The sequence below is a fragment of the Pezoporus occidentalis genome, unplaced genomic scaffold (genome assembly GCF_034315485.1).
Source record: "Pezoporus occidentalis ecotype Australia unplaced genomic scaffold, CSIRO_AGI_Poc_V1 ctg27, whole genome shotgun sequence".
Classification (NCBI taxonomy): domain Eukaryota; kingdom Metazoa; phylum Chordata; class Aves; order Psittaciformes; family Psittacidae; genus Pezoporus; species Pezoporus occidentalis.
This window is the reverse complement of record NW_026914611.1, coordinates 8,578,002-8,604,960: the sequence shown is the minus strand read 5'-3', so window position 1 is coordinate 8,604,960 and position 26,959 is coordinate 8,578,002. Positions and strand designations below refer to the sequence as shown.

Below are 26,959 nucleotides of genomic sequence, written 5' to 3'. Positions count from 1 at the left end.
TGGGCAACCTATTCCAGTGCCTCACCACCCTAACAGGAAAGAATTTCCTTCTTATATCCAACCTAAACTTCCCCTGTTTAAGTTTATCCAGGTTTCTATTAAATAAATGCTTCTATACATCATCACTGTTACTGAAAAATGTATATGGGAAACCATGCCACTGTCAAATTGTTTTCTTCCTTGATCCTGACATTTAAAAAGAAAATGTATTGCCCTTGTCCTTTAGGCAATGAGCCAAGACTTTTCATTCATGTATTTAGCTATTATTATTCATTCTCATTGTTTGACAACTGCTAGCTTACCATTTCTGCTTATCAGCTTCCACATTTTTCCTTTCATTTTACACAATATTAATTGTTGCTTTCATGTTCTTTCTTTAACTGAATGCATTCAGCTGAAGAGAAGCTTTGATGATCTTAAGGTCCTTTCCAACCCTAACTATTCTATGATTCTATGATTGTGGTAACATCATCTTATGGGCATCCTATACAGTCTTCCTAAATAAACTACCATTTACCTATTTGGTGTATTTTTCTTACACATACAGGTATCATTCAGAGTTTTTTCCAGGCTTGGAAAACTGTCCCTTTTCCAGCAAAGCTGCATAATATATATGGGAAATATTTATACACAGTAAATACAGTTAAATTGTCCCATTTTACATTCAAGCAACTATAAAATCAGTAGACTAGACAATTATTTTTTTTTTTTTTTGGCCAGAATTGTCAGAACTCAAAGCACCTGAATGCTCCAAAAATAACATGTGATTTTATTTTAGAAAATGCTAATCTATTATTTATATAAAATGTAGGACGTGTTTACTTGTGGAGGTTTGACTCTAGACATATCCTACAGATTAAGAGAAAAAAATAAAATATGACCCTAAGATACCTCATTCTACTTACTCCAGCTACATATTTACATTGCTGTTCATCCAGCTCTGTGTTAGACAATCTGTCTCACCAGTATCTAATTTTCTGATTTATTAGCCTAAACATTGATTCATAAACACACCAGGTCTTGGATTTGTGAAATCAGGAACTCTAGTTACTTTAATGAGCCTGACCAACCCCTGTCCCTGCACATTCTTTCCCAAAGAAAGGTATAAACTAATAGGAACACTCAAATTGTGACAGATGTCTGAAAGAGCCATAGCTCAACATTTAAGTACATGAAGCTTTGATACGGGTCTGCAAAGTACCCGTTGAAAGATCCTTCATCAAAAAAACCTCCCTCCCCATAAGCAACACATTTGTGCATTTGGACTTTTTATTCTCTGTCATTCTATAAGAATTGCCTTAATTATTTCAAATGTTATTAGTTACACACTTATCTGTGAAGTATCCAAAAAAGCAGGCCTTTTCTCTGGCAGGCGTTTTTTGAGTACACCACCTCAGATACAATCACTTTGTGACCTTTTTTCCACCTGAAAACCACCCCCGCCTTGTCCACAGCACTCAGCCGCTCCCTCCACCAGTGGTAAACTATATTCAGTGTAGGAAAGTGGTTTTGGTTTATACGAAGAGATGCTTAAGAAGGTAAAGGCATACAAGCCTAACGCTCTCAAATGTTCTTAAGCATTTAAAAGATTTAATCACAGAATCACCTGGGTTGGAAAAGACCTTTAAATCATCAAGTCCAGCCGTTCCCCCAGCACTGCCAAGTCCAGCACTAAACCACATCACTGAGGGCCTCATCTACACGGTTTTGAACACTTCCAGGGACAGTGATTCCACCAGTTCCCTGGGCGGCCTGTTCCAATGCCTGAGCACCCTGTCTGTGAAGAATTTTTTCCTAATAGCCAGTCTAAACCTCCCGTGGCACAGCTTGAGGCCGTTTCCTCTTGTCCTGTTACTTGAGAGAAGAGACCAGCCACTTCCTTGCTCAATCCTGATTTCAGGTATTTGTAATGAGAGATAAGGCTCCCCAACGTAGTCATAAAGTGACTAATGCCTACGCACCTTCGGAGACGGGGATTACAACTAACCAGTCTCTCAGAGGAGATTCACAGCAATTAAAAAAGCTACAGCCAGGTCCACTTTGATGCAACTCTACCTAAACCCAGAAGCCGTTTGTGAGAAGAAAACCGCACAAGGGGAAACCCTCTAAACTGAAGCCTCATTAGGATGTACGAGCAGCGCTACGGACACCGAACACACCAACTTTCCACCTTTCTAACTTTCCTACTACACCACGGCACACACAGACGCATGTACGAGTGTGTACGTACAGGTGCAGGTGCTAACACAAGCAGAAGCCGCCGGCACGGAGCCCGGGCAGACGGCACGGCCACCGCCGCTATTCCCGGCCCTCATAGACAACGGTGGTCACTCCGGCAGCGCTGTGCCACCGACTCTGTTGCTCGGAGCCGCGCTCACCGCCACACGCTGGGGTCCGGGGGCAAGCACAGCCCCTCACCCCGGGACCCGCCGCCACCACCCAGCCACGACCGCCGCCACAGCTACTACCTCTCACCACAACCCGCCCGGCGGGGGCGGGGCCTGCCCGGCAAAGGCGGCAACTTCCGGCTCCAACCGACCCCGCCCCTCACCTTGGCCTGCGGGTCCGCGCTAAGCCAATGAGGGAGGGGAGCAGCAGCCGGGCAGGTAACCGGGGGCCCAATCAGAAAGGCGCCGCGGGAGCAGGTGGGGGCGGGGCTCCGGGGTGCCGCTCGCGCGGCCCCGCCCCGTCCCGCCCCTTTCGGCCCTCTCGCTGCCGCGCCAATCGCCCTCCGCGGCGGCGTGAGGGAGGAGGGGCTGCCCGGCGGGAGCGGCACCGGCTGCGGCGCCCGCCGGCGGGGCTCGCGCCCTTCCCGCCTCCCGCCGCCGCGTGAGGGGCCGGCCGTGCCGGGAGAGCAGCGGGCGGCCATGGCCCTGGTGGCACCGGAGACTCGGAAGTTCACGCGGGCGCTGAGCAAGCCCGGAACGGCGGCCGAGTTGCGGCAGAGCGTCTCCGAGGTGGTGCGCGGCTCCGTCCTGCTGGTGAGTGCTGCGGCGGATCGTGAGCGGCCCGGGCGAGGCTCCGGCCGCTCCTGCGGCCTCTTGAGGAGGGCTGGTTCTGGAGGAGGAGGCGGGCCCTTTGATCCCGCCCGGGTTGGGAGGGGGGGATCTCGGCGACGGCTGCGGGGCGGGTGCGGTGAGGTGCGGTGCGGTGCCGGTGCAGCCGCAGGCGGGGTGGGGACGCGCCCAGCGGACGCGGCGCAGAGGGCGCCATGGGACGCGGCGCCCCGCGGGCACGGTCGGGCGCTCCCGTCCTCCCGCTGCAAACTTGTGTCGGGCGGGAGGCGGTGCGGGGCGGCGGGGCGAGCGGATCTCGCCGGGAAGCGCCTGGCCCCCTCCCCTCGTCCTTCGATCAGGCGAGGGGCCTGCGTGCCTCCCGGCTCCTCCACCTGTAGAGCGGGTGCAGCTCTCGCCCCTATGCAACTGAAGTGCTTCTGTGCGTGTGAAAACAGCGGTGCAGAAGGGATGTTTCATCTTACTACTGTCCCCACGCTTTACAGCTAAACCACGGGTGGTTTTTTTTTTGCTGCGTCCTACAGTATGAAAGATGAGTGCTGGCAAGTGTAATAGGGATGTTTGAAGGCTATTTGTCACTGTGCTAGCACATGGCAGTTGATCTTGCCAGTTCACAATCAGGCTTATTAATTTAATTGAAACTGATGAGAGTACATTTGTCTGAAGGTGTTAGACAGTGAATTGAGGCAACTGAGACAGAGGTATGAGTTTTGGCCTGGCTGTGCCCAGGTGATGACATCTTAAACAGCCTCAGCAAGATTCTTCAGAACGTCTCTCTTGGGGCTCTTAATTCATGGTGTGCGATTGTATTCCATGTGGTTTTGTTATCTCCAAGGGGAATGTTTTAGTAAGCTTTTAAACCCTGTGTAAGTAAAGACTTTCTGCTGCTGGGGTTGCTGATATTGGAAGCTGATCTGTAATTTGTTTTTCACTCTTGCTGTTGCTAAGTATGGGCTTCTCTAACTTTTTTAAACTGCTTGTCAGAAGACTTGTCTTGTGGTAGTGATGTGTGTGAGAGTAACAAATGCTGTAGCTGTAATTCAGGGCATTTCTGTGTGTATTTAGTCTTCTGTTATATACATTTTGTGTCCCACAGTTCTTTAATAAAACAGTGGCTCTAATGTTAAATTATTCTTTAACTGTGGGATATGGGATATGGAATATACAGTAGAAGACTTAATACCCGTAGTTCAGGGTCCACCTGAATACTGACAGTTTTCCACAAGACACTAGTGCATATATGTGTAGTGAACATCCAATATATATTAGCAGTATTCCAGGGATCAAGTGTTTCCTAGGAATATATATATATATTTCATATTGAGGGAGCATTAAAGGGATTTATGTATTTTTGTGACATAAATGTTTCTTTTGCAGTAATTGGCAATTCTGTCCTCTCCCCTTCCACCCTTTAGATGTTTTTCTTCTTAGTTCACTTATGACTAATGTTATTGAGATGAGTTGGAACACATCTGATTCTTGAATTCATGCAGGTTGACCAGAGACACGATAGGATGGTATTCACTAAAAAATCCAGGTATTTTTGCAGAATTTAAAGGAAGTGAAAGAAGTGATGGTGTAAAGTAGTGTACTGTAGTTTGGTTCTGGATAAGGTCTTCCATCACTACTTTAGAAAGCAAAAACTGTGACTTACCATACATAGTGACTTCAGGTTCATGTCAGGGTTGTGATCCTTCTCTGTTAGCTTGATGCATGGAGTAAAATCCTCATCTGTCTTCCATGCAGACTTGTGCTGAAGTTCACCTTCCTGTTTCAGCCACATTTTGCCCCTGCTGTTATGTCTTTCCTCCTGTCATAAATGCTGTTCATTTTATCACTGAACTCCCATGTTCCTGCTCACATGCTGTTTGTCATGAATGCAAAGGCAAGTGATCACAGGTTTACCTTTACCTTCTTACCATTTCTTCCTCCTTTCAATGTACTGTCAGTCTTTTTTTGAGCATAGTGATGTTTGGAATGAAAGTATCTTTTTAAAGGAAGAGTTTAGATAGGATGGTACTTGGCTGTAAAATACTTTAAAAAAAACCCATATTTACTTCTATAAGCCTGACCTGTTAGCTGTTGGAGTGTCTGGACTGTAGTATCTGAAAAGCTCTCAGGCTGATCTAGTGGACATAGGATTTTTCCCAGTATTATAGTAGTTGTGGAATACTCCAGCCAGATGTATGGCTTTAAAGAAAAGAAGACCCACTTTCTTTCCTGAGCTGCTTCTCAAAGCTCTGATAGAGCATCTCCCCAGGATGTTTTTATCTGGGTCATCAACAAACTGTCTTGCTTAAAACATTGTTCAGCACTGGTAACTAATGGGATCTGTCTGTCATTGCTTGCTCATGAACAGATGCTGAAGTTTTCCAATACTGAAAAAATACTGAAGCTGTTTTCCATTGGCTGGGCTTGAGGTGTAGAATTTTGGGGTAGGAAAGAATGAATTCAAACTAGCAGTTCTTGGTGGGTGATCTGTCCAGCTGCATACAACCAAATATCACTTCTGACTGTACATCTCTGCAGCACAATGTACTGGCTAGTGATGCAGATCATTCAGTCATTACTTGCAGTAGCTGATAAAAGTGAACTGCTAATACCTGTGAAGTGGTACAGATTCTCTAACTTATATTTGTGGCTACTGTTTAACAGCGCCATTTATTTTTTACCATCAACAGTGTATTGCTATACTTTAAAAAACCACCACCACCACCAAAAGTCATTCCCATTAAATGAGGTTTATTAGATCACATTTCTAACTTCAGCTTGTCTTTTCTGCTGTATAAATGTTCTTAGGATCATATGAAAGAGGACTGAAAGCAGCATGCCAGTAGGATGGCACGGTATATCTTACGTTTTTGGGTTGCTCTATATTACATCTGAAAGTCAGGGGTTTTCAGCCAACTGACAGGCTAAATAGGTTGTCCGAGTAGTAAAAAAAACATTAAGCAGATGTGGTTAGTCAAGATAGTTTTCATTACAGAATGAAGCAAGCTCTCTTGTCAGCATTTGACATCTCATATGTTCTTTCTGTTAGATTCAGTTTGCTGAACCAACATGTACAGTTTGGTTGGCTGAACTTGAAACTTATTTGGCAATCAGCTTTCTACTGTGGTAAGGCACATAATATATTACCTTGATTATTTGGGTTCAGGTTTTGCCATTTTCTGCTCGAAAGTATCATCTTTGCTGAATGTATAGCCTTGTGCATTGTTGATGTTGTTTTGACTTCAGACCAGCCACGTGACTTAATGTGATGCCTCTGGCCACCCAAATACATTTCTGTCAGGGGAGGAAGGCTGTGGGGATGACAGTCCTGTTTCTTAAACCAGCAATCTTGCCCAGAGCCGCTTTCAGTGCAACTTTAGTATTACACATAATTGGAAGTGGTCCCTTTAAGTGGTGGTAAGTTACTCAGTGCATGTTGCATACAGATCAGTAGGACTTCAGGAGAGTATGTGTTGTCTTGGTGTGTTAATGATAAATTATCTCAGTGGCAAATCAATACGTTCTATCCTATATTAAATTAAGCTGACACTTAAGGATAATAAGCAGTTAAGAGAATGTTTGGCATGCCAGATTTGGTTTGCTTCTGCCTAGCTGTCAACAAAACACCCTTATTAAATATGCAGTTAATGAAGATGTTTATATATACCAAATAATGCATTAAAAGTTGTTTCCCCTATGTTGAAATTAACACTGTACAGAAGAAACTTGAGATATGGAAAAACAGGATGAAATCTGAGCGATTCCTAGATTGTTCTGTGCAGTTCTCCTTGATTTGATGTATAAAATAGGTTCAAATATTTGAAGGCTGATATCATCATAGAATCACAGAATAGTTAGGGTTGGAAAGGACCTTAAGATCATCTAGTTCCAACCCCCTTGCCATGGGCAGGAACCCCTCCCACTAAACCATATCACCCAAGGCCTTGTCCAACCTGGTCTTGAACACTGCCAGGGATGGAGCATTCACAACCTCCCTGGGCAACCCATTCCAGTGCCTCAACACCCTAACAGGAAAGAATTTCCTCCTTATATCCAATCTAAACTTCCCCTGTTTAAGTTTTAACCCGTTACCCCTTGTCCTGTCTCTACAGTCCCTAATGAAGAGTCCCTTCCCAGCATCCCTATAGGCCCCCTTCAGATACTGGAAGGCTGCTATGAGGTCTCCACGCAGCCTTCTCTTCTCCAGGCTGAACAGCCCCAACTTTCTCAGCCTGTCTTCATACGGGAGGTGCTCCAGTCCCCTGATCAACCTTGTGGCCCTTCTCTGGTCTTGTTCCAACAGCTCCATGTCCTTTTTATGCTGAGGACACCAGAACTGCACACAATACTCCAGGTGAGGTCTCACAAGAGCAGAGTAGAGGGGCAGGATCACCTCCTTCGACCTTCTGGTCACGCTCCTTTTAATGCAGCCCAGGATACGGTTGGCTTTCTGGGCTGCAACCACACACTGAAGCTGGCTCATGTTCATTTTCTCATCAACCAACACCCCCAAGTCCTTCTCCGCAGGGCTGCTCTGAATCTCTTCTCTGCCCAACCTGTAGCTGTGCCTGGGATTGCCCCGACCCAGGTGTAGGACCTTGCACTTGGCATGGTTAAACTTCATGAGGTTGGCATCAGCCCACCTCACAAGCGTGTCAAGGTCCCTCTGGATGGCATTCCTTCCCTCCAGCGTATCAACTGAACCACACAGCTTGGTGTCATCGGCAAACTTGCTGAGGGCGCACTCAATCCCACTGTCCATGTCAGCGATGAAGGTGTTGAACAAGACTGGTCCCATCACTCATCCCTGAGGGACACCACTCGTTACTGGTCTCCAGCTGGACATTGAGCCATTGACCACAACTCTTTGTGTGTGGCCATCCAGCCAGTTCTTTATCCACCGAGTGGTCCATCCATCAAATTGATGTCTCTCCAATTTAGAGACAAGGATGTTGTGTGGGACAGTGTTGAATACTTTGCACAAGTCCAGGTAGATGACATCAACTGCTCTACCCCTGTTCATCAGCCCCCTCATAGAAGGCCACCAAATTGGTCAGGCAGGATTTCCCCTTACTGAAGCCGTGCTGGCTGTCACCAAGCACCTTGTTGATTTTCATGTGCCTTAGCATGCCATCCAGGAGAATCTGCTCCAAGATTTTGCCAGGCACAGAGGTGAGACTGACAGGTCTGTAATTCCCCAGGTCATCCATTTTCCCCTTCTTGAAAATGGGGGTTATATTTCCCATTTTCCAGTCATTGGGAACTTCACCTGACTGCCATGATTTCTCAAATATGATGGCCAGCGGCTTCGCAACTTCATTCACCAGCTCCTTCAGGACCTGCAGATGGATCTCATCAGGATCCATGGACTTGTGCACATTCAGATTTTTAAGATGGTCTCGAACCAGATCCTCTCCTACAGTGGGCCCAAGGTCTTCATTCTCACAGTCCCTGCGTCTGCCCTCCAAGACTTGGGTGCTGTGGTCAGAGCCTTTGCCAGTGAAGACCGAGGCAAAGAAGTCATTCAGAACCTTATGTCTTAATACATATCTTAATACATATCATATCTTGTGTTTTATGTGTTAACATAAAGTACCTGATAGAGCTCTTGGCTTCAGAAAGTTGCAGAAATTCAGGTTTTCAGATGTGGAGGAAAATCAGTACATCGTAAAAACAGTGCTTGCATCTCCTAATGAGTTTTTGATCTCAAACTCACTTATCTTTTTTCTTTTTGTTTTTGTTTGTTTGTTTGTTTGTTTGTTTTTAAAGAATACTTGTTCTTGATTTTTACACAGTATCACCTTTGTCTTTCCAGTCCTGATCTCTGCTTTCTGTGAATCTCAACTCCATGAAAAAAGATCAATAGGTGCACTCTGTGCTATGTTTTTACAATGTTTTTAACGTAGTTTTTCCAAGAATACAGCTCCTGGAAGGATCATATAGTATTCATTTTGGGCTGGTATTTTCCTTTCTGGTTTGTGTATCCATTCATATGCCCTGTGTACAGAGAGCTTGTGTGCTTTTCTGCAAAGTGGCTTCTCTGTATACAATGAATGGAGTATTTGGAACCTCATTAACTATGAGATTTCTGTTGCAGTGTTTGTGTAGAAAGAGGTAGTTGATGGCTTGCTTCAGGAAATTTAGGAATTCAAAAGTGGTATGTACTGCTGAAAGGATGAGGGGGGGCTGGGATCTTTTATAGCTGATGGGTCCAGAAAAACTGGAAACATGGATAAAGTTGAATTTTCTGTAAATGGAATGTGAAATTGTATGCACAAGGAATTTGGAAGAAGCAAATTGTGGTGGATGGATGAGTGAAAGCGGGGATATGAGAACTGGCACTCAAGATTTGAAAGGAGGAATTGTTGCTGACGATGAACGTCATCCTAACACATCTCACCTTGGAGGAACTTGATGCGAATGGTAATGCTTACTCACTCTCTGAACTGTTGAACTTTACTTGGGGGAAGAAAAAACCTGATACTCAACCCTGAAGAAGTTACTTAGCTTATGGTATGTGCCACTTACCTTTCCTAAAGGAAATAAAAATTGGCAGAGAAAAAGATCTTGTTGTAAAGGTGCTGGTTTTATTTTAGCAAAGTGCATATCAAAACCTTTTTGACTGGATACAAGATACTACTAAGAAAACTAGCTGTTATTTCTGGCAAGTCTGATACTGCTAAGAGGGCTTACTCTGGGTATGATGGACATTTCTGTGGTTCTGAAGATTTGGAGGCTGGACTATAGTACTACAGTTTCTTTTAATAAATACCGTTAAACTTATTTGAATTTTAAATGTTCATAAGCTTCTGGTTCAGAAAAGGAATCTGGGGGGAAAAATGCAGAACAGCTGAATTTCTGTGTGAGCAAAATTACATTTAACCATTAAACAACATTAGATAATTTTTATTCGTGGTATCTTATTTATTATTCTCTGGAACTTTTTCTGTCCTGCTAGATAACAATAATTATGTTTAAAATAGAGAAATAAGTACTTTAAAAATAGTTGTTTCTAATACAGCAAATGTCAGGTGTAGGGTGAAGCTGGATTGGTTTTTCAGTGTATGGTGGCAGTAGCTCTCATGCAGCATGGAATAATACCGCAGTATACCTTCTCTTTCCTCTCTTCCCCTGCTCATGCCCTTTAATACTCAATCTGGTTGACATATTTGTATCTCAATGGAAGTAGAACTCCTTACATGTGAATTTAAACTTGAGAATTTCACAACTCCACGGTTGTTTTTTTCCCATATTGAAGATCTTGGGCAATAAACTAAAACTGTATATCCTACTTCAAGTCATTTGGGTATGCTTCATTGTGCTTCTATGAAAATGTTTCAAAAGGGTCTGCAATTACTTATTTTGAAAACTAGACCTCTAATGCCAACTAGTTTTCCTGTTGCATAGGTGTAGATGTTCAAGTTACTTTTAAGTATATATGGTTATTGGACTGAGTGGTCACTTGCGAGTAGTGTGTGCCTAAGATTAGATAACCATCAGATATATTCATGTATATGCAAGCTCAACAATTTGTGAATTTGGCAGTTTAACCAGAGATTTGTATTTTTGAAGTAGTTGTAAGATTCTGCCAAATTTATGTGTGTTTCCTTTAAAAAGAGTGATGAAAAATTACTGACAAATCGTTGAAGCAAATAAGGGGAGTTCAGTTTTCCAGATAGCAACAAACTTGATTGTTTCCTCCTGAGAAATGTATTGCCTATATTGCTTTTATTTAAGAACTTCTGTAACTGTTAGAGGTGATTTGGTGCCAGTGGTCCTTTACGGATATAAAGAAAAGGTGTAGAATCTTCAGTGCTGTTGTCCAGGAAGCTCTTATTTAGACCTGAAATTTCTGATTGTGTTTGAAGACCTAACTAGTGCAGTGATCTTAAAAAATATTGTATATTAAAAATGTACATAAAACTTACTTCCTTAGCTAGTGGCTATTTTTGGTTTTTGAGTGATCTCAAGGACTTAATTTAGATACTGAAGGCAAAACTTCATTTGGAAGAGGGAAAAGACAAATTCATTCTCCCCCCTCACATCTTAGGTTGTCTGTGTCTATGAAAAGCATTAATTATGCAAACCAGAAAAGGCATAAAGTTGCACAAGTAGGCCGTGTATTACACAATGCCTCTCATGTAAATATTTTTGAAATAAATTTTATCTAAAAATGAGAAGATACTCTAATAATTATGACCATGTAACTTATTTTAGGCCTTCATTTAAAGGACAGATAGGTTTGTGCAGGCATGCTTACATTCTGTCTTAGTCCAGAGGCACTCATGTACTGGAGTATCTTAAATTTAATAACCTATGAAATAGTGGTAGGTAAAAAACCTACCTGGTTAATGTTATGGACAAGATTTCTTGTACCAAGCAAGGGCCAGAATTTAATTGGTTAGATGGACTCTGCTTTGGAAAACAGTTTACTAAGACATCTAAAGGTGCTCAGAAAGTTGAACAGAAGCTCTGAAGGGGGTTTTATAGAGAAAACTGTTCTGGAGCACAAACGTTTCATCAAAGAAATCCAGCATCTGTAGCTGAGGTTGTCTTTTGCTACAATCCCATTGTGATCTGTTGATGTGCAGGGGTGGGGAATGTGATTCTTTGTTAGCGTAAGGATGAAGTACTGTGTCTCTTTGAACAGTTTGTCATCTTCTCATCTGTGCCCAATGAATCAGATATAAGAGGAGGTACAGGGAATCCAGATATTGTCTTCTGCACTCTCCTGGTGTGTCCAGAGATTGCGGCCTGGTTTGGAGACTCTGGCAGTTCAAGTGAGGGAAAAACAAGAAGAAATCAAAAGGCTTGGTTAAACCTTTGTCTGGATCTGGCACCTCAGACTGGTGAAACCACTCCATTCTGAGAAGTGCTTTATTTAAGGTAGTGGTGTTGCCTTGGGGCTGCTGGTAAATACCTGTGATGATGATGATTTAACCCCCCCCCAAAAAAAAAAACAAAACAAAACCAACCAAACAACAGCAGGAGAACTCTCTCCAGGAGAAGTGGTGCAAAGGGGTGCCATGGTTCTTTTACATAGTCACAGGCTGGCTGAGGCTGGAAGGGGCTCCTGGAGGTCATCTGGTCCAACCTTTCTGTCAAGCAGGGCCACTTGTAACTGGTTGCCTTGGATCATGTCCAGGCAGGTTTTGACTATCACCAAGGATGGAGACTCCACAGTCTCCTTGGGCAGCCTGTGCCAGTGCTCAGTTATGCTCACAGTGAAAAAGTGTTTCCTGATGTTCAGAGGGAACCTCCTGTGTTTCAGATTGTGCCCATTGCCTCTTGACCTGTCACTGGGCACCAGTGAGCAGAGCCTGGCTGTGTCTTCTTTAAACCCTTCCTTCAAGTATTTGTATACATTGACAAAAGCTCCCTGAGTCTTCTCCAGGCTGAACAGTCCCAGCTCTCTCAGCCTTTTCTCATAGGAGGGATGCTCTAGTCCCTTCAACTTTGTGGCCTATTGCTGGATCCTCTCCAGTACATCCATGGCTCTCTTGTGCTGGGAAGCCTAAAATCAGAGTCTTCTGTGTACTTGTTCTGTGAGGTGTTAGTTTGCTTTTTAAGAACAAAGTAATTTTAGCTCTGTGTGCTGAGGAAGCAAGCGGATCAGTCTGATTCAGACTGGAGTACTTGCTGGTGTCAGTGTAAATTAAGGTCTTATCTGAAAGTCTGGTTTTAAGCCTCTGGGCTCAGGTCAGGCTTTGGTTTGGGGCCCTCTCTGAATAAGAAGGCCTATTCCTATTAAAAAAAAACAGCTAGAATTTTGTTCTGCTCACCAGCTGAAGGAAGGGATGTCAGGTGGCATAAGAAGGAAATTGCAGCCCCTGGAATTGTTGTGCCAAAAAAGAACATGAAAGTTCTGGATCATTTTTCTATCTTGAGACAATGAGGAGGAAGAAGTAAGTCAGCTGAGGCTGAACATTTCCAAAGACTCTGTGATTCAGATTTTTCAGGCAAGGTTAGCTGTAAAGCAGACCTTGCTTTATTTGTCAGTGCTGTTAGTTCTGGAAGAAATGTCAACTTTGTAACTCTGAGCAAATCAAGGAAACATGATTTAGGATGTCTTTGTCTTTCTCCTAACTGCTTCTGTAGTACTCTTGAAACATTTCTTTTGGGGATGACACTGAGAAAGAAATCTAAAGCAACAAAACCATTCACTTTTCAAAATGATACCTTGCTCTTCTAAACTTGTTTGAAATTCTCAGGGACAAATGAGTTTGTGCATAAACAATGTTTCAGTCCCTACAAGTTGAAATCGAGTAGTCCCTTTTGAAGTTTCTTATGCGAAGAAACGTAGTTATTCATGCAGTGGGAATATCAAGTGACCTCACGTAAAATTAACTAAGCAATCAAAATATGCTTTAAAACACAACTCTTCTGCAAACCCAAACAAAACAAGAAAAACAAAGTTCCCCCAATGATTACAAAAGAAAAAAAAAAAAAGATTTAAATTTAGTCACAACAAAGTCAAAAAGGAGTAATGCTGATCCAGAGATGCTAGAATACAGGGAAGCCTGTAATTTAGATCCATCAGTGTAAATAAATAATCCTTAGCTGCTGCATTGTGTACTTCTGGGAGCTTTTTGGTACTCGGGTTTAACTATTGACTTAGAAAGAGGTGGCATCTTGACAGATACTGATCTAGGTCTGGAAATTTGAAGCATGGGCTAAACTGCTTTTGTACTTTCAGGTACAATGTGGATGGGAAGGATTTTGAATTCAGAGATAAGATGTATTTATATTTTTACTACTATAAAACTAATTCCCCAACAAAGAGTGACTGTACATTATACTCAGAATGGATAATGATTGCATTATTTTAAGTAGGGAAAGTATTCTGGTTCCATCAGTGCAGATGGTAACAATTTTTGTGTTACCAAAAGTGAAATATAGTTGATTTCAGGAGCCTGTAATTCAATGTACCTGAGTTTGTAGCCATTTAATTTGGTTTCAGCTTACAAGTCCAGAGCCTCCACTGCCTTTAGATGTTTTGACATTAAGATATATGATCTTCCTACCTTAGTGGTTACCCAATGCACAGTGCTGGTCATATGCTGAAAGGAGTACTGAAACATACATGAATAGGAAAAATAGGAGTTCCACAGAAACAGCTGGGTGTTTCCAGTGGGAGAAGCAAAGGCTGGTAAGATAGCTGTTGGTCTTATTTTAACAGGTTTGTGAAGAAATCAAAGTCAAAAGGAGATGCTGGCTAGCATTGTGCATGTTAACATGGTTTTAAGGTGATGGAAAGGTAGTAACCTGTTCTCCATTTCGATTGCATCACCATTGCTATTTTATGCTCTTTGCTTTTTTATGTTGTATAATGGTCTTTATATCCTTTGGTTTTATACGTACTGTTCTTCCCATGGGTGCTGGTACTGATGGAGAATCTGCTTGCACTTCTCTTCATGCCTTTCTAGGCTTGTTTATAGGCATGGTTGTAAGTGACTACAGTCAGGCAACAAAATAGTACAGAACTGAAGCTTTGTGAAAATAAAATTGAAAGTCACCTCATCTAGCCCATTCATCTCTTGCCCTCGTACAGTGATAAGTGGTATTTCAGACCTCTTTCTGCCAGGCATATTTGCACCCACTTGTACTGGCACTAAGAGTTGTGCAATGTAAGTCATCTGATTTAGTAGGTGGTTTAGCTGAAAATCATATTAGTATGTTTGCCTTTAAGGAATGTTCAAGGAGGCTTCACTCTTGCTATTTGCTAGTCCAAGAGGGATTTTAAATTCGTGTTGGACCTCAAACGTCAGTGAGTTTAAAAAGAACATTCAGGTTAATGAAAAGATGACACACGTCATAGTTATTTGAAGGATGCTATTCTAGTTTCCTTTCAGAAATTGTCTTGGGATTCTTGCTTGCCAGGCTTGTTATCACCTTGGAGTTGTTTGCCTGGTATTGTATGTGGCCTTAGATGTCTCAGTAGTGTTGCATATTAATTTCTTCCCAGCCACTGCATGCATCATGATCCAGTAAGTTTTTCCTCTCATGAAATATGAGATTTCTAACAGGGAAAAACCAAACAAAACCTTAAAAACCCTGCTGTATACAGTCTTGCTGGTAAATTTCAGGGACAGTACTTCCAGCAAAGTATTTTGGCTGCTAATGGTCTCCTGGAGAAGAAGTTGGAACTTGTTCCTGACTGAACTAGGAACAAAGGAAAGGAGAAGGTCCTGAATCAGAATAACCTCTGTAGAGGTATTAAAAGTATGTATGAGCCCTGAATTTTATGCTGGCTTTCCCTGAACACAGTCAGGTTGCTCAAAACCTGGGTTTTAATATATGTATTTTTTTTAGTCTACTGTACTATTGAGCATTATTTATTCTGGCATGGTTTCATCAGGGTTTCTGAAATTAATATTCTATAATTAGCGACTTCTTCTGTAGCTCTCTTAACCACAACAGAAATTTATTATTATTATTATTATCTTATCAGCTACTTGAAAGCCCAGAATAATCACTTCAACTTCAAAAAGCTGAAAGTTATGTGACCACTAGATGGAGTTCAGTGAGCATATTTCAATACTAGAGATCAATGTTAGGGCTTGAAAGGTAAAACATTTAAAAGGGCTAGCTGTTTTGTTTCTCATGCTTAATGATAAATGTTTATTTGTCCAAGTCAATCTGAACTGAACAACTCTAAAGTTCTTTGGGTTAGTTTTGGTGCTCAGGTTGTACTTCAGTTGAACTTAAGGCACATGCTTTACTGGCAGCACCCAGTGCTCACCTACAGTTGAGAATGTATTGTTACTCATGTAAGAATGGACTTGAAAAGACTGACCTTTCTGCAGCTATCAAGTAGGCAACCTAAAACTATTAGCTAAGATATTTAGCATTTTGTAACTAGCAGGGTTTTAAATTCATGTACATCTCTCCATCAACACATGCATAATACCATGTATGCAAGATGTGGAATAGCATGTCTTGAGTTGCATCATTTACACCTCCTCCTGATTTCTGTAAATGTATGACAGCATAGCAGACACAAACATTCCCTTGTTTGTCAATTTTAAGTCTTGCTCCAATTAGTGTGGGGTTTTCTTTTACTTTTGATATGGTCTTCAATATTAGGGGAATCTTACAAATGATCAATCACCTGTAGTTTTCAGCCTGGTGGTATTTCTGACTTAGTATTTCTAGTGTCACATTTTTGGTGACTTTTTTGTTTTTGTCAGATGCAGATCTTTTCTTAGGGCATGGCTGAGTGTGCAGGTTCTCAGTCAAAATTACATAGGAATCCAAGCATGCTGTTCTCAAGATGACCTTCTGGAGTAATCATACCAGCTTTCTCCTGAAGAACAGAATTTTCTTGGAGCTTTTCTCTTTCTCTGTCTCTGTGGTTAGTGTGTGGCTACCCTGTGTAATGCCACAGAATCATGAAAATGTACAGGTTGAAAGGAGAATCTCTGGAAGTTGCTTGCAGCAATCCCCTTCTCAAAATAGATCTGCTTAGAGCAGGTTGCTCAGAGACTATGCCTGTTTGGTTTTAATGTCCACAGAGATGGAAAACACTTTAACCCCAGTAGTTGACAACCTTCATGGTTAGAAAAAAGAAATAAATCCTTTTATGCAAATGGAATACTCTGTGTCTGTTGCCTCTTTTCCTATGACTCCAAGAAGAGTCTGGATCAATCCTCTGTTTCCCATGAGGTGGTTGCAAATAGCAGTAAGATCTCCTTTAGCTTTCCCTTAAGGCTGAGCTATCCAAGGTCTCTTAGATTTTTCTCATATCATATGCTGCCGCTCCTAAACCATCATGATGGCTCTCCATTAGATGCAGTGCAATATATCAGTATCTGGTTTTGTACTGAAAAGCCTAGTCAGCATGTTCAACTTGGTGCACAACAGGATGTCATCCTTATCCACTCATTCAGACCACATCTGTCTAATTTGACTACAAAAATGCTAAGGAAGACTGTCAGAAGCTTGTTTTATTAACATTATTCAATGTCTGTTGCTATCTCCTTGCACGCAGAACCAAGGATCTCATCGCAGAAGGCAAACAGGTTGGTCAGGCATAATTTGTCCTTGATGTCTACTTGGAACTAGCCTCTTATTCTTTATATATTGGGAAATGGCTTCCAGGAGTGTTTGCGTCATGATCTACATGGAGATTGGAGTGAATCTGATAAGCCTGTAGTTCCTTATATCCTCCTTCTTGCCATTCTGGAAAGTGGATATGAGGGTAACTCAGAATAATCCATACCCAGACACTCTGCACGAGTTTCAACAATTCAGGTGCTTAAAGGTTTTAAGACAAAGTCACTGTTGTGGCCACAAAGCAGCTTCTAGTCTAGTTCCTTCTTTCTGAAGAAATGTGGGTTCTTGAGGAGAATTACCTGACAAAGCTCTTCTATGAAGTTTGCATGAAGCAATGATTGCAGAAACAGTCATTGCAATAGGAACCAGTATTTTCTTTTTCCTTTTCTGTAGGAAGTACTAAGTGTTGTATATACACTTCTTTTCCCTCTTGTGGGGCTATTGGATCTTGCTGCAGAATAGCTTTGTCAGGCAGAAGTGAGTACCTTGGCCTTGGTACATTATCATCACATTGTTACAGCACTCCAAAGAGTACTAAGCAATGTTGGTTTTAAAACTTTGGGCTGAGGAGGGTTTAGGCTTGCATCTCCAGCTTTCTCTGCCAGTCTACAGGCAGCTGCCAGATGGAAGGTAGTGCTCCACCTACAAATACTGTCACGTTTTTGTGAAAAGCTGAATTCAGTCAGGATGTGTTAAGATCTGTAAGGAACCAGCTGTTCGCTCCTGTCAAGATGGCAGCAGTTTGGGCATGTTAAATATCGAAGAGAACTTTGTACATAAAAATGTAAGTACCTACTTTAAATGTTTTAAGAGATAAAGGGTATTTTTGTGGCTCATACGCTAGGACCTAGATGCTTGAATCCTGCCTGAAGTATGCTCTCTTGCAGATATGGGCCTGTGTTTTATGAAATATTTTGCTTTAGTGAGGGCACGTCTGAAGAGAGAGCGCTGATGTTTTGTGGTAACACATTTGATTGCAAGGCCTCCCTAGTTTGATCTATATTCTTTCAACTGTTCAATTTCTGCTTAGGTTTATCTAAGTTCTCATTTTGTTAATAAGAATTCTATAGCATCCCCTGAAGATTTTGCATCAATCCAGATAACAATTCCCTAAAGACTTCTACCTTCATAAATGTTAACGAATGTCAAACAGAAGCTTGTAAGCATTCATTAGAACTGTCTGATTTCAAGCACATGTGTTTACTTTGTCCTTTCTCATAATATTAATATAAGCATCTGGTCAAGTTTCTCCTCCCTGTGGATTCTTCCCACCCTTCATGTCCCCGTATTTATTTCCCAAGCTCTATTTGGAATGCTTTTTATGTTATTATTGTTACCATTGTGTTGATCCAAGTGAGTTTCAGTTGCGTTTTCTAAAATGGTACAAAAATTTGAGACTAAATTGATTTAAGATATAGTTGGAATTAAATTTGCTCTTAATTGGGTTTGAATTAAATGCCTCCCATGGCTACTTCCAGTCTGACTTAGGCTACAGTTCTGTCAAGATGTTTGTATTTCCAAATGAGATCTTTTTGTCTACCTGTTCCTCAACATCCTACCTAGTGCTTTAAAAGTGAGGTCATTCTCTAGGCATTTGAAAGAACGGTCTAGTTAAGTGTCAGTTAACTGCATGATAACTAAAGAAGTGTCAGTTAACTGCATGATAATTTGTTGTAACTACCTTTTTACTCATACTCTCCTAAGACATAAGCTGCTTTTTTTTTCCCCCTTTTGTAGAAACATTTGCTATTATGAAGTTGCTGAAATTGCATGGAAAACTACCTAAACAGTGCTTTCTTTTAATGAGCTATTTACTTTTGGTATTTTGTTTGAAACCTGAACTTGGGCAGGTTATGGGGGAATGAAGTGGGCTTCTGTGCTACAAACAGTTAATTTGAATGTATCTTTGGGAGGTGTCTTCCGTGGTAACTCCTATGACTGTTTTCCCCCATGTGTTTGCAAGGATGTCTTTATCCAACATTAGTGAATTGAGCAGAGCATTTCTTTCACTGACCTGCTGCTTGTTTTCAAAGAGGGTAGGAGAAGTAGAGAGATAGAAGGTAGAAAGACATTGCTGTTCAATGTTCATGGTGATGTAAGAAGTATCTTTGCCCTTCAGAGTAGAATTTATGCCACATTTTTCACCATTACCTTGTTTATTCTGCCCCCCCCCCCCCCCCCCCAAAGTGCTATTTCTTATTAAGAGAACCGTCTTAACACAATTCTATTTCTTACAATATGTGGAATGCGCTAACTGCTGCCTTTGAGAATATGGCACTGGCAGGAGCTACTTGGATCACTGTCAAATATTGATTTTTTTTTTTTTAATTTCATTTTTCAAATCAATGTGGTGCATGTTGTTATGATGTATTTAGGGTAGAAACTTAATGAGAAGCATACTGAGATTTATTAATTAGCCAAATGTTAGAGAAACATACAAATCTTAAATATTTCTCCTGAATGTCTCTGTAACATGCAAGTATTTTCTTGAGATAGTTAACTTGCATGGAGGCAAATGTGTAGCTCTCATTAATCTGTTTATTCCCTCCCTTCATGCTTCATGTAGCTTGTTTTAACTCCAATGTGACAATCTTGAGTTTGCAAGTTCACTCTTTCATCCAGTTTTACAATTTAGTAAGTAAATAAGTAAATACATCTCAGTGCTTTCAGTTTAGCAGAAATATAAAACTAACCAGCAATCTCTGACAAAGTAATTGATACTGTTATGGTGTGGATCAGGACAGCTGGTTTTTTGCTATTTTTTTTGTCTTTAAAAGTAGTTTAAGAAACTTAACACTTCTTCTCAGTGTCAGTTAAAGGTATTTACAAATATGTACAACAGATACCAGTATGTTATATGGAGAAGAATTCTGTAGGAATAACTTCAATCACTACAGGTGTGATTCACTATAAAGCCAAGAAATTTATGTATTATAAACTTCAGTCGGTATTTTTGTTCTAGATGTGGATGTTGATCTGAGGTAGATAGTCAGTTGTGTTCTTTTTTCCCCTTTTTAAATGACAATTATTTGCAGTCAAGGACAAGATAAAGTTGGTTTCTGGAAGGTGGGAATTGACTGATCACTTTGCATGTGAGGAAGAAAGGAAAAAGTAAAGACAGCCTTAAGCTCCCTTGTGGTTTGCCTGAACTGCTAATAGCATGCTGATAACACACAGATTTGATTGAAGTGAGTTTATACAACACGCTGACTTTTTTCTGTAGCTGTAGTGAGTTAAGAATTTTCCCCTCATATATTGAGCTTTTTGTCTTAAACACTAAAAAGCACATATAGGTCAAGCAAAGAAATGTTTGCCAGTACGAACTCTGTGCTAAGCATTCTGGGAGAGTGCTTTTCTTTCAGCAGATGAGAATTCTTTGTGGCTGGCAGCAGAAACTGCAGCAGTATCTTTGCAGTTTCCTTTCATCTTTCATTATGTTCTGAGGATCTCTGAAATATAGGAGCTCTTTCCCTGACCCCCTGGAATATCTTTTCATCTCTGTTGCGGAGAATAGCACATGCTGAACACCTCCTATCCTCTACTGCTGAGGTATCTTTTGCTTTTCATCATCTGCGGCTGGATTTTTGGCAGTGTTTGGCTTAAGCAAATAGGATTACATTTCAGTAGCTGATGGTTTCTAGTCAACGATCACACTAAATGTCGGACGTAATGAAGATTCTACAAAGAAATATTTCTGTGAAGCCCAGGAAGATTATCCGAGTCGAGCAAAGGAAGAAGGCATTCTACAAATGCAATCAGGGCTGCTAGAAATGCAAAATTCAACAGATTTGGAATGGGTTGCACTACAAGTGTGGTTCTGTTTAAAGGCATTCGTACAGTTTTTGAGAGAAACTGTGGTTATATTTGCAAACAGCAAGGGGAAAACAATGCCCTTGAATACACAGCGTTCAGCTTGCCAAATGAAGATTCAGGAATATTGATTCATTCATCCCTGGTAAATACAAACTTGCTTCATTAACAATTTTGTCTGCTAATTGAAAGCTGAGCTAAAACCAGGATGCTGTGTTTATTTAACGTCTATGTACAGCCATGAATATGCCTTGTCCTGATTTTGTAGGATGTTAGTGCATGTATGTGACATGTAATACACGTGTGCATGCACCCTAATGTTAAAACTGAGGATTCATACTTGTGATACCATTTAGATTTGTACTGACAGGTCTGAAGAATTTGTGCTCCATGAACAGGATTGTTATGGAAGATAGCCTGCTGTTAGATTTTTCTAAACATGCTTTTGGAATGTATTTGGCACTTGAGTTGAAGAACAACAGATGATTCCGTTATTTGGAAAAACTGAGGAATGCATTGTTGGGAAAACAGTAACACAGGATTTAAGGTTTATTTTTTTTCAGATGAATTTGATTACATTTTCCCCCCTTTTTTTTCTCTGAAACTGTTCTATTTCTGTTTAACTTGCTGAAAGGGATGCAGGAGCATTCTAGAAGAAAAAAATGGTTAAAGGAAGTAATAACTATTTTCTGAATCTGCTTTGCTCTTGAAGGCTTTTTTAGGTGTTGCCTGATGCAAAGAAAACAGGCTTTAAAGTGAGAGTGGTATCTTTGAACCCCCCAGGTTAATGACGCATTTGTGCGTCAGATGTATTGCATTTAGGGTTGAGGGGGTGGAACTGCAATACCTAATGTGCACTGCTTGCCTTAGAATTGGGCTAGCTAAGGATTTAAATACTTATTTAAAATCATTTGGGGTTACTTGTTAATTGCTTTGTCACTAGCTAGCTAGTTAGAATAAGAGGGGTGTGGTACACGGAAATAGCTGGACAGCTTTTGACAAGCCTGTAGTGCCTGCTGGCGTACCCACGCTGTGCAACTGCAGTTAGGGAAAGCCTTTAACAATTTCACTAAGCTTTCCTGTCTTTATGATGGTCAGGTCCTTTCTAGCTGAACTCAAATACAGGAAAAAAAGGTGCGTCTATGCATGTATATATATGTACACACACGTGTGTCTGTATATATATATATATGTGCACACACACACATATATGTATATTTATGTACATGGATACACATACATAAGCTTCCAGGAAAAAAATCGAGAATAAGCTGAACTGTCTTCAGATGCTTAAAATAACTTACAGTATGTATATTACCCATCATGAAGTATTGATTTTTCTTAGTATGTTTGATATTAAAAATAAAATGGTTTCCTCTAGGTATTAGAAGCCTTTTTACGCTGTTAGCCATTTTTAAGTTAGCCTCATACAGATGGTTATTAGACATTTGTTAAACTCTGGACAACGAATACTTTCAATAACTTTGTACTCAATTGGAGTTAAGATTTAACACCTTTACTGGCCTGAAACCCTACATTTAGTTAGATGAGTGAATGAAGAAATACTTTTTTTAAATATAATGTTTTTTTTTTCTCTTTGTTTCATGTGGTATTGTTCCACCAATAATTCCTCTGTAATTTAGCCATTTTGGCTTGCAAACTGGCAAGATTAAGCACAAAGCATGCTTAGTAAGCACTTTACAACTGAGGTTCCACATCTGTCACTTAGGACTTTTTCCCAGTTCCAAGATTTCTAGATGCTTTTAAAGAATGATACTGGGTTGTTTTGTTTTGTTTTGTTTTTTCTTATTTATTTCCTGTCTGGCTTTGTCAGCTTGGTTTAACTAGAAGTAGTGGATCAAGATAAGTTTCTTCCTGGGGTAAATACCTGAAGGTTAGTGTGGGAGAGTGCATGGAATTGAGGGGTCAGAATGTCTCCTGCTTGTTATATAGCCTAGTTTAGAATCAGAATTTTACAAGTAAGTGTGACTTCATTAAAAGGCCATACTCTTGATAACCAGAGCTGGCACTGGCTGTTGCTGTCTGAGGTTGGGGGAGCAGTTGCTACTGACTCACTTACCCTGAAGAGTGGCAAGCAGGATTCTCTGAAAAGTGGGAAGAGTGGGAAAGATACTGCAGTCCTGGCAACAGTGGCAAGTAATTTTGTGAAACTCTGTATACACAGAACTATTAAATTACATATTTTTTGTATTCTTTGCTATAAAAGCTAATTTGGCCACCTATTCCTCCTCTGAAGGCATGGCTTTCAGGAGGAGAAATTACCTTGCTTCTCACTGAGAAGCCATGCAGGCAGGTGAAGACTTACAGGAATCCTCTGAAGAGAAACTGTAGGGTCAAGACCAAAAAGGAGTGACAGTGTGTCACTTCCCTGTGTTTTCTTTTTCACCTATTTGTCCTCTCTGAAACCCATATTTGAGCTGCAACTTCTTACCTCTGCCTTTTTGGCTGTACCTGCTACGCAGTCTTTTTGGCTATTTTGGATCAAGTATCTCCTGGTACAGAACTGTTGTCAAAGCACCACTGAATTTCAGGGAGTCCTTTAACGCAGAGAATACATTCCGCTTGCAAAGCCGGTTCTGAAAACCTGTGAAAACTTCCTGTGATCAGAAGGCTCTTGGGAAGTAACTCTCATGGGAGGAAAAGTCTCCTGAGGAGAAATAAGGAGACAGAAGTAGTTGATTTAGCATACAGTTTTCTTATTTAACCCTGTAATCCAGAGGTCAGGAGGTTATAGCTAAAGTCTGATTAAATATAATTAAAGATTTTATATTAAGCAGGCCTGCTCTTTTGATTGCGTGAAGGAAAGACAGAATGAAGCCTGGGTGAGAATGTCTTTTTGTAATAATGCAGTTTATTTCTATCCATCTGATGTCATTCAAACTTGCAATGGAGATGCTGTATCTTATCTTTGGGAATGTTTCTAGCCTGTCACATACACTTTATCTTGCTAGAACACAGGATCTTCTAGGGTCTTTAGGTCTACATAGATAAAAATAAATGTTCTAGTAAAATGTCATGAATTTAGTTTGAGCAGTATTAAATGTTGCTTCAATATTAATGAAAATATGTTTTCCCTAAATGTCCACTAGGGCATATTTATTCTCTGCAAATACGACAAAACATTCTGTTTAATTTTGTAGTAAAGTGAAGAATACAGTTTCAAAATACTAGCTTGTATGCTTAATCAACATTACTTGTTTTGTTTTTCCTATCTTATTAAATTCTCACAGGGATATTATACATTATTTCTGCTGTGTTGTAGCGTCTTAGAGTTCTCGTGGCCTTTACTTTCACATTAAAATTCCATTGTTTTGGTAATCATTGTATAACCAATGGCTATCAACAGTGAAATGTTACTGAACGGTTTTGAGCCTAAAACAGCTGTTTCAGGTGGTAGACAAGGATGGAAAATGAGCAAGGAAGAATGATGTGTAGATGTAAACCAGCATTTTTAAAGCTGTTGATAATAAGCCCCTTGAAGTATTTGAAGGAAAATGTGAGGTGAGTCTGCTAGCAATGCCAGTGGAGGAGCTAGAAAATTGGAAAGTGAGACAAGCTGGACTAAAGGACTCTGACTTTGTTGTTATTTTTGTTATATTTGTCCAAAAATCGAAAACAACTTGCTTTTTTCCCAGCTTGCAATGTTTTCTGCTCAGTTTGCTTCTTATGGCCTGTTCAACACTGCTATTTCTGTCATTGAACATTAGAACCTTGTAGTTTGGTAAATCTAGTTAAGGTAGTTTTGTAGCTGTCATGTGTGCAAGATGTGGCCTAATAATTTTAAGTAGCCATTTGATTTACTGCCTGATGGGAAAAATAGTCTTAATTTGAGTAACTGTTACTTAATTTGTGCTTACACAATTTCTGAGAAGATATGCAGGACATTTTGAAATAGTGGATGTCCAGCTTTTAATGGGATAGATTTATGTATTTGCTGGAAAAAGAACTACTAACTTTGTATTTTAGTAACTGCAGTTTCTTACTTCATGTCACCTGTGGATTTGACAGCCATGTCATCATTAGGTGTTACTGAGGTGCTGTGTGACTGCTCTGTGCTGCTGGTGAGTCATTTGGTTTATTAATAAACTGTGAAACTGTGACATCTTTAAGATGGTGCATGCAGGAAGATTGACTAATGACAGCAGTGAGCTATGTCATTCTGGAAATAACTTCACAGGAGACAGAAGACACTCAAGTTCCAAATATTTTGATTTCAGAATAATAAATTATGAGTATGATTAAAAAAAAAGACTTCTGTTGATGTGATATGTTGAAAATAAACCTTTAAAGATTCATTTATTTAAAGCCCCTATATTAAGCCCTGTTCTTGCTGTCTGAATTAACAAATTAATATCAACTTGTTTGTCTACTAAACTTTTCTACTTTAAATAAAGTAGGAATATATAAAAGAGAGAGTTCTAAGGAAGTAATTCTGCTGAGTAAGTGGAATTTATTTTGGCTTTTTTTTTTTTAACGGGCTTTAACAGCTTATGCAGCAATTCTCTAATGGGGTGCGGATAATTTGCATGGCTTAGTCTGTTATTTCACTCATAACTTGCTTCAGCTTGTAACTGTATTACAGGTGGCTTTTATTCATTAGCAGCTGGATCATTGGACCTCATTAAGCCTCTTAATAAAGAAGAAACAGACATGTATGAGAACAGCATCTAACTCTTGCATAGTTTTTCATGGCTCAGTGGAATGAGAGCAATTCTTTTATCTCCTTTCATCTTACTGCTTTGGTTGAATAAAAAGCCGGTGTCCTACGTGCTGGCTTGTAGTTTTGGCTAAATTTCCTGATGGTTTCTTATAGACTTTTTTTGTTTTGACCTTTCATTAGACTCCTTTGGGAAAAATGCGCAAATGTCCATCTCTGGTTTCCCTCTGCCCTCTCAGCAGGGGAAACAGCAGCACAAAATGACCAAACGTGTATTTCCTTTAGCTAATGTACTTCTTGGAAAGATTCATGGGAGAGGAATGTTAGACATAGGTTGGTAGGCACTCAGTGCACTGGCATGCAAATGGTGAGATAAACCACCGTATCTTCAGGGGAAAAAATATTTAAGACTGAGGATAAAATCTGAGGGTAGTTGGTCAAATCAACATGCATAAGTCATTGCTCATCCTTGACAACATAGGTTGGATCAGCACAGAAAGATATCTGACCCCAAAAATACAGCATTAGGTTGCATACAGATAGAAAACATGTTCCCTTTGAATGCTGCAGCAGGGAATCTTGGGGAAGCTAGGTACCCAGCTTTGAAAGCAAACAGCACAACCTCAAGTAACCAAAAAAACCACTACCAACAACCAAACAACCCCCTCCCCAAAAAACTTGAAAACCTTACATGATCTTGAGGAATGAGAAGACATCTGTGGTGGAGAAGCTGCATGGGTGGTGCTTTCAAGACTGAACACACAGAAAGGGGGTTAACTTCTCTTCCTGATTAACACTTACTTCCACCTGCTTTAGGAACAGCCCAAAATACTCATCTGAATCACCTACAGGTTCAGGTATCCTATCATGAAATAAAATGCAGTTAAAGTAAAGCTGGGACCCAGGTTATAACTCTTGGAATGTTCTTGTTTCTTAGAACTCTGTATTGTGAAGTTCAAGACAGGTTTGTGTTCTAGTTTAGAGGCAAACCAAGATGTGCTCTTACTTCAGTTTAAGGACAGAGGTGAATTAACAGTCTCCTCAAGGAGCAAATTGTGCCCTGAAAAAGTCTTCTAAGATTGGTGTTACTCAGTGGGAAGACTCCTGCCTCAGGCTTGCTTGGTGCAGAACTGCTTCAGTTTGAGATATCTTCAGATTTGGGGTTTTGACTTTTTTTTTTGAGTTTGGGTTGATGCTTGTGCTGTCCTGTTAGTTTCTGATAATTGTGAGGTATTGTCCAGGCAGGAAAAAAGCCATCTTTACTCTAGTACTGTTCTCACAGTCTGTCAGTTTGCTTGTACGTGTCCTTTCTATAAGGAGATATGTCATAACAATAATTAAATCCCGGAGCAAAAGTGTGGGTTTAATCTTGAAGTCTTTAATCCTGACTAAATAACACTGATTTGGTGTT

General features: G+C 40.6%; 1 protein-coding gene across 13 annotated transcripts in view; it reads left to right on the top strand.

Annotated features, from left to right (window-relative positions):
• Positions 1 to 2,752: 2,752 nt before the first annotated feature.
• Positions 2,753 to 26,959, top strand: part of DOCK9 (dedicator of cytokinesis 9) — a 112,990-nt gene continuing 88,783 nt past the window's right edge. For 5 of the 13 annotated variants that reach the window (XM_062624658.1, XM_062624656.1, XM_062624663.1 and 2 more), the window contains exon 1: positions 2,753 to 2,981. In XM_062624658.1, coding sequence (XP_062480642.1) covers positions 2,868 to 2,981 — 114 coding nt within the window. In that variant the 5' untranslated portion in view covers positions 2,753 to 2,867. Of the gene's footprint in view, positions 2,982 to 20,418; positions 21,016 to 26,959 lie in introns of those variants that run through there. The other 8 variants (XM_062624661.1, XM_062624648.1, XM_062624647.1 and 5 more) reach the window with 3 other exon arrangements.